This window comes from Sinocyclocheilus anshuiensis, unplaced genomic scaffold, assembly GCF_001515605.1.
Source record: "Sinocyclocheilus anshuiensis isolate Anshui unplaced genomic scaffold, SAMN03320099.WGS_v1.1 scaffold1932, whole genome shotgun sequence".
In the NCBI taxonomy this organism is placed as follows: domain Eukaryota; kingdom Metazoa; phylum Chordata; class Actinopteri; order Cypriniformes; family Cyprinidae; genus Sinocyclocheilus; species Sinocyclocheilus anshuiensis.
This window is the reverse complement of record NW_015555985.1, coordinates 218888-226862: the sequence shown is the minus strand read 5'-3', so window position 1 is coordinate 226862 and position 7975 is coordinate 218888. Positions and strand designations below refer to the sequence as shown.

The 7975-nt window shown below is 37.3% G+C and overlaps 1 protein-coding gene across 1 annotated transcript in view; it reads right to left on the bottom strand.

Annotated features, from left to right (window-relative positions):
* The window catches only part of LOC107676084 (ubiquitin-conjugating enzyme E2 E3), a 48377-nt gene that overhangs the window by 7114 nt on the left and 33288 nt on the right, over window positions 1-7975 (bottom strand). Inside the window, exon 4 of the mRNA XM_016470606.1 lies at window positions 2547-2679. Within this exon, the coding sequence (XP_016326092.1) occupies window positions 2547-2679 (133 nt within the window). The remainder of the gene's footprint in view (window positions 1-2546; window positions 2680-7975) is intronic.

The following is a 7975-nucleotide window of genomic DNA, read 5'->3' as shown; positions in this document are numbered from 1 at the left end:
AAGAGCTTGTAACACTCCAAAGAGAAAGGAAAAATTTAAATTGCATCATATGACCCCTTTAACACATGTTAGGCTGCACCCCATAAACACAATCAAGCCTAGAAAAAAAACAGTCAACCACCCCTTTAAGTTTTCAAAACCCCCAAAACACAGCTGTCGTGTATGGCCAAAACCGTGTCATGTACAGTAAACGCTCCCTAAGTTCAGAGATAAATGACTGCAAATGAACTTGTTGATAGCTGAACCCATTTGAATGTTAATCAAAACCATAATCAGATCTTTATTCAATTATCATCCTTTTATTAGGGAATGGCATCATTAACTTAGCAACAAAGGCATCTCTGTAGGCAGTAGACAGCCAGGTAGTGTTTTAGAGTTTCTAAACAGACAGACAGACAGACAGAAAGAAAGAAAGAAAGAAAGAAAGAAAGAAAGAAAGAAAGAAAGAAAGAAAGACACAAAATAAAAGAGAAATAGCTCTTTTTAAAGGCACATAATGACCCAACCAAACTGCTCTGTCAACAAACCAATGCATTAGAGCCTTTTATAGCTCGAGTTAATCGATACTCTTATTTCTAGATAGACTTTTAGGATGAAATGCCTGTCTCTCTCTTTTCCGCCCTGCTCCCAAACACAGACATACTCATTCACAAAAACACAGATTAGCAGACCACAAACCAAGCCTCACCGCTTAGTGAGCGAGAGAGGGCAATGACTTCACAGAGCACCAACCCAAACAAATGTAGGCAAGATCGGCCCCCAAGTTGCCTTGCATTTCATCTGGTGACAAAAGAATGAGGGGGTGCGGATCGCCGGCTCTGCCCGGCATCCACCGCAGAGGATGAATCCTGTTTATAATTAGTGGATTAGAGCTTTGCAGTGGCTTGATCTGAACAAAGAGCCCCCTCCAGCCCATGAGCTTTATATAAACTTGTTGTTTACAGATGCCGCTGACGGTCGAGATGAGGGCCAGACTGAGGTGGAGAGCCACTAAGAGCGGGGCAAATTCCCAAACATGCTGAGGAAGGAGATTCGGATGCTAATTAATCTGAAATGCCATGGTTGACTCTTTCAACTTTATAGCTGGAGCTGTATAGTAAACCAGCTTCCCTAAACCACATCGCTGCCTGTCGGCATCTCGCTAATTGCTTTACACTGGAAATAGCCGGTGCTCAGAAGGAGTACGTTCAGCCATCCAGCACACAAATTAGAAAAACATAATCGTTCAGCTTCACATTATCCTTGAGACATTTTAACAGAAGTCAATACCTGTTCTGAATGATCTGTTACAGAGTGTCCTTGGCAGAGCTAATACATCTTAATTAAAGGCCACTGCTCTATAGACTAATAATAGCAAACTACACATCCACAGATGCGTTCAAGAGTCTACTTGTGAAAATGCTTCTATTGTGTATTTTACTATAACAGCTTAATAGCTTTTTCCATTACAAATAATATAAGCAGCAATAATTCCAGTGAAAAGCTGAATTGAAACATTTGTTCTCCGCCTTGAACTTTAATGGAAGCAAGAACATCTTACCATCCGTATAAAAGACTAGTAAGATTAGTGACCTAGAAATAGTGCAGAATCTTAAATATTTTACATCATAACATTTTTTATTTTACATTTATAAATCCTAAAATTGTATTTCCTGAATAAAATTACATTTTAAAAATAAGGACTTTTAAACACACTGTATGTGTGATTTATTGTACTGCTATGTATATTGTCTCATATACATTTATTATAATCTTATTTTTCTTGTACCAGCAAAATAAATTTTTGTTTAGTATCAGCTTGTACTGTAAAAAAAAATATTCAAAATTGTTTTTGATGTTGATTAATGAAGTATGTTTTACATTAAAATACTATTTCAGTCTTTCTACTTTAAAATTTCACATTTAATTTAATGTGTTATTTGTACATGAGGTACCACTTTACAATACCTTTCAGATTATACAATGCTTAAATGATCATTTACTTTCATATGGCTTAGAAATGTCATGGAACTTTGATTCATGATCTTCTATTCTCAAGAACAGCATCAAATAGCTGATACAGCTGTTTTAAGTTCTGCCCCACATTCAAGAACAGCTTTGATGTATTCAGTCTGAAATGCTTCCAAATACATTCCAATGCATCTGATTTTGCATTTAGATCGAGACCCTGTTGTGAAACATAATGAGCTGCCTATGCAGCTTCTAAAAGCATGATGATGCTGCCTTCTAAGACACCTGCTTCTGACCAAGTTCTAAGGCATTCGTAAGCATTTCATGTATCATTCACTTATAAAGTGCTATTTCAGTCAGGATTCTCCCTCAGAAGGCAGCAGCCTATATGAGCAGTAGAAAGCATGACTGCTCGCTAGGTTTTCAAACACAGCCTGAGTTTAGTTCCATCCTGGTACACTTGCCTGTAATTTTCAAGACTTTGATTAGAGTTGTAAGTAAGCAATGCATGATCACTTGAAGCAGGATTAAGGATCCCCTGTTTTAATACCTCAAAAATAGTGAATAAAAAGGGAAGATGATTTTCCACACTGTACCTTTGGTGGCTTGAAGGGGTAATCGGAAGAGAAGGTGATATCCAGAAAGAACACGCCTCCCTCATAGACTGAACCTGGAGGGCCCAGGATGGTGGATCTCCACTCATAAATGTTGTCACCCTTGGGTCCCGCACTGAAAAACACACACATAAGACAAGGTGATTGAGCATCTTATACACCCAGACTAAAATACTGGCCAACATCCGCCCATTTTCAGAATACCAGCATTGGCCGATTAACAGAAGCATTGCAAACCAACATCCAAATATATCACAAACAATGTGTTTTTAAACTGTTTTCATTGAATTGAGAAAACAATGTTTTACCAAAATAAATACATTACTTTAGTAAATAAATTAAATGTTTGATTTGGTTTGATTTCAGCTTACATTTCAGCACAAAATGATTATGGATAAAATTAAATAAATAAAAATAAATAAAATAAAATCAGATTTTTTTATTAATTGTTATTAATTCTGTGCATCACAATGCATATAGTATACAGGACAAACATGTTATTAACCGACTTCTCTTCCATGCATGACACCACCACACACTTTTTAAAGCAGCACTGAGGTGGCATGAATATATTTACACTTGATCACAATCACAGGACACAATGTAACACTTTCAAGTTGATCATTATTGCTCACAGACAAGAAAACAAGACATGCACTAATTAACAATGATAAATAAAGGGTGACTTTGATGTGGCACTGAACAATATTAATAAAATTAAATAAAATAAAAGGATAAATAAAAAAGTAACAGGTTACTAAACCTTCTTATACAATTTTTATTGTCAGGTCAGAACCTACACTACTGGTCAAAAATTTGGAATAATTAAGACTTTTAATATTTTTGAAATAATAACTTTTCTATATTTTCAAATGTAATTTATTATTGTAATGCAAAGCTGAATTTTCAGCAGCTATTACTCTAGTCTTTAGTGTCACATGATCCTTCAGAAATCATTCTAATATGCTTGCTATTTTAGACTGTAATAATATTTCACAATATTACTGTTTTACTTTTTTGATCAAATAAATGCAGCCTTTGTGTAAAAAAATATCAATATAATTAATAGTAAATACATACAATTATTCCAAACGTTTGACCGGTAGTGTATGTTAGTACAGCATAGTGCTGGGCGGTATACCGGTTCATACCGAATAGGGTGTTTATTTTTGTTATGATATGAATTTTTAAAATACCGCAATACGTTCGCTTAAACAACGTTCGGCACGCAACACTGTTTGAAAGGGGTCCCTTTTCACTATTGCACTGTGGTGAGGGAACAGCTGTATGTGTTACTAAGCGTGAAAGTTCCGAAACTGAAGCTGTAGAACTAATAGAACGTGATGACACAGAAGAACTCCACAATATCCACATTGACCGCCACAAATATCCACCGCCCCCTGCCATAGTGTGGTATTTTTTGACAATATTCACTCATCATGACAGTAAAATAGGGCATTCTAAGTCAATATACTGCAGTATTTCCTCTCTCAATCAGTAGAAAATAAGGTTAACACCCGGTCATGCATGAAAAAAAAAATACCTTCATGTACCGTGAAACTGGTATAATTTTGAAAAATACTGTGATATAAATTTTTGGTCATACCGCCCAGCACTAGTACAACAGAATCTTTACACTGAAAATGCATCTGAACTAAACTGAAAATGGATCTGATTATGTAGGACCCAAATAGCAAGCTAAATATCTGCAACACAGGTCACAGAGAATGAGAGTCAGAGGACAGACTGAGATAACAGGGACAAGCACACAAACATGGTTAATGGAGGAAAATAAGGGCAATGAAGGAAAAATAAAGGCCCACTCCTGTGATTCTGTTCTGGTGTAGAAGCGCGAGAGACCAGCCTCTAATGGAGGAGACAGGTGAATGTAGCAGACGCAGCCGTATGCAGGCACTTATCGTCGGCATCTATTGCTCAATTAGCATGTGATGAAACGCTCATCTCTGCCAGCAAGTCACCAGCCTACACACTGGATATCCACTCGCGCTTTACAGCAATAGAGGACAACTGCAAACTCAACTCGGCATAAAGTAGAGGGCCAAGAATAGGCAAAGCGGGAAGATAATAGGAGCGGACGGCGTGAAGAGTAACAGAACAATTAATTGGCGCCACGTAGCTTACTTAATTCTTTGAGCCTGATAAATTATCTGGGACTATTGGGCTGCCTCTCGCCCAGCAGCAAGGGTGGAAAAATGCGTTGAATACAGTAGAGAGCAATAAATGACAGATTTAGCAAGAGCAACCTGCTACATAGATCATTTAACAGCACAGCAACACGCAGGGTTGTCTTTGGCCATCGCTTATCGCCATAAAATCAACACATGACATTTAGAGAGGCTTTAGCTCACGTCAAAGTAAATCATATAACTGTAGCTTACAAGGGGAAGAATGAGGGAGAAATAGAAAAATCTTTTTAACGCCTCTGAACATCAATCTGACAGGCCTTCGGTAGGGTGTTTTTGGTAAAGCAAGGTGAGCTTCATGCCAGCGTAACACTTTGCCCCAGCTCTGTCAGGGGTTCTCAGCGTTACCGCACAGCAACTAAACTCATACAAAAGGAAGTGTGCAACCTCATCATAAGGATGTAAAAAAACTACTTCATTTCATAATCGACTAGTCAACCAAATGTCTTAGAGAAACCCTGTTTAATTAGGCTGGTTTTAAGTCAATTCAAAACACCTTTGTTCATCTTCAGAACACAAATTATGATATATTTGATGAAATCCGAGAGCTTTCTGACCCTGCATAGACAGCAATGCAACTGAAATGTTCCCAGGCACAGAAACGTAGTAAGGACATTGTTAAAATAGTCCATGTGGCATCAGTGGTTCAACAGTAATTTTACGAAGCTATGAGAATTATTTTTGTGCGCAAAGAAAACTAAAATAACAACTTTATTCAACAATTCTTCCTTTTCGTGTCAGCGTCTGCCGCCATTCACAAGAGCAGCACGACATATGCGTGTGCATTCCTCTGCTCGTAAACAAGGCGCAGCGCATGCGGATTCTACGTCAGCAGCATTCTACATCATTTTTTGGCTGAACTATCCCTTTAAACGAAAGCAAACAGCTGAGAAAGAAAACGTGTAACAGCATATTTCCTGCTGTCTATCAGTCATGTTAATAAAACAACAAAAGAGAGAAAATCTCTCACTGCTCTTGACTAAATCACTTCTGTAACTTTAATAAGAACAAATATATATTTAATTTACACAGAGAAGAATATGTAGTGTTTTTATACATTTGATGACTTTATATAATGCATGTAGCATTTCTTATTTGTTCTACTGTAGTTTTTTTTGTCCTATTGCTTGTAATTATTTTCTAGTTTCTGCAGCAGAAGAGACTACCAATGTTTTGAACAGTAGTGTATATATTTAATTTTCATTATTTTTTTTATTGTTGTTAAAATGGTGAATCAATAAAATTAAGCATTGAAACAAACTTCTTAATGCGTTATAAGGTATCAGTGGTCATTTTAAGTCACTCTCCAAGTCACTCTCCAACAGCCTCATACACAAGTGTAAAACTCATAAATACTAATACATTTTGCGTTTGGCTAATCTGCAATATGCAAATAGTCTGACATGCATGACAAACCAAATCTTGTGAAAAGACTGCTGTTGCCGCATCTGTCAATTCACTTGCATGTGTTTACAGCTGATCATGACCTCTTCAATACGGTGGATGCACAGACGCATCACAGTAATGAGCAGCCGCTGCTAATGTGGCTCTATGTATTACCATCCATGCTAAAGTGTCTGCCTGCCCTCTTGTTGCTGGACTGTGAAGATTTGAAGCAATTATGTTGACGTTGAAGAGCCACTCGTAACAGATTTAGCAAACTCAGGAACATAACCGTGGCAAATGATTGAAAAAAAGCCTCTGTTAATAGCCGAAAAAATCCTCTAGACTCTAATGAACTCTTGGCAATCAAGTGGACATTTGTTGAGACCAAGGCTGGCACATGCTTCTCGGAAACACACAATCACATGGTTTCCAGCAAATACAAGATATTCACACAAGGACGGGAAGATAAAAGGATCAAATCTACAAAGAAATAATACAGAGTAAAAGAAACTCATAGGCTAACTTCACAATTCAGCAGAATATATTGTCATATAAATATGCTAAATATGGTTATGTTTAGTTATTATTGAGCATGACAACCGCATTGTGAACAGTAATGGAATTGAACTTTAGTAAACCTTTGCTGCAATGAAAACATTTTCGTTTACTGAAATAAACAAGTGTAACTGGGGAAAAAACAAAATTAAACAAATATATTTTCATGAATAATTAAAATTAATAAAGCAACAAATAAATCGTGATACATGGCATATTATAAAATATAAACTAAATAACCTGAAACCAGATTTAACAAAAATAAATAAAATAAAAGTAAAAAAAATGCAATAAATAAAATAAAAGGAAACTAACAATGACAGAGTGAAAAATACTTCTGCAAGAGAATGCAAAAGCATTACATTTTTATTTGTCCTCCCTTTTTTTTTTTTTTGTTCATCATGTCCCTTTATGGGCCACCATAGAATTGCACCCAGACCAGAATTTTATACTTTTGACCTTTATATTAGTTTTGTCCCCTTAGGGGCTCTGTACAATTCCTCTGGAAATGTCCCTCTTCAACAGATTTTCACTCTCTCACATTTTTGTAGTGGTTTTGGGGAAACCTTAAGCAGATACGGGGAGGACCGCCTACGATAACAACCACATTTATGATGCAATTACAACTGCGTCAATGTTATATACCCTGTGTCGATGTTATATAATCCGGAAAAGTATGTTAGCGGTGAATTTCAGGCAGTAATCCTGCTGAAAAACAGGGGCGACCTCCATAATCCAGCTGCCCTATGGTAGGCAGCTCTGCCACCGCTGCGATGGGCTCTGGGCTCGGGTATTGTGTAATCCAGCGCTCCCTTGAGGCGCACACACACTATAATCACCTCAAATGTGTTTGCAGTTCGCCCACTTCCTGTAGCACACATTTCTCTCTGCAGAGACCGCTTTAATGACCAAGCAAGGACTTGTTATCCTTTAACGCTTCAGAGCAAACTCCAACCATTTAACAAAACAAGCTTCCGTTCAGATTCTTACACACTCTCTTGAAAGGAGCAAGCCTTTATGATATTAAGCTACCGCTGTGGCTGGAGAATCGAAGCCTGCCGGCTCACCAATCTATCTGCTTGTCTGTGAAGAGCTCCGGGTGTAACAGACTACACAGAAGATAGTCCTGAGAAACTAATTAAGTTAACCTGAGTGCAAACATATACCATTTATCAATCTCCATCCGTCATTTTAGATAACCCAGAAAAATGTCGAGGGCAAGCAAAGCACTGGAGAATGGGGTATATATATATATATCAAGTCAAG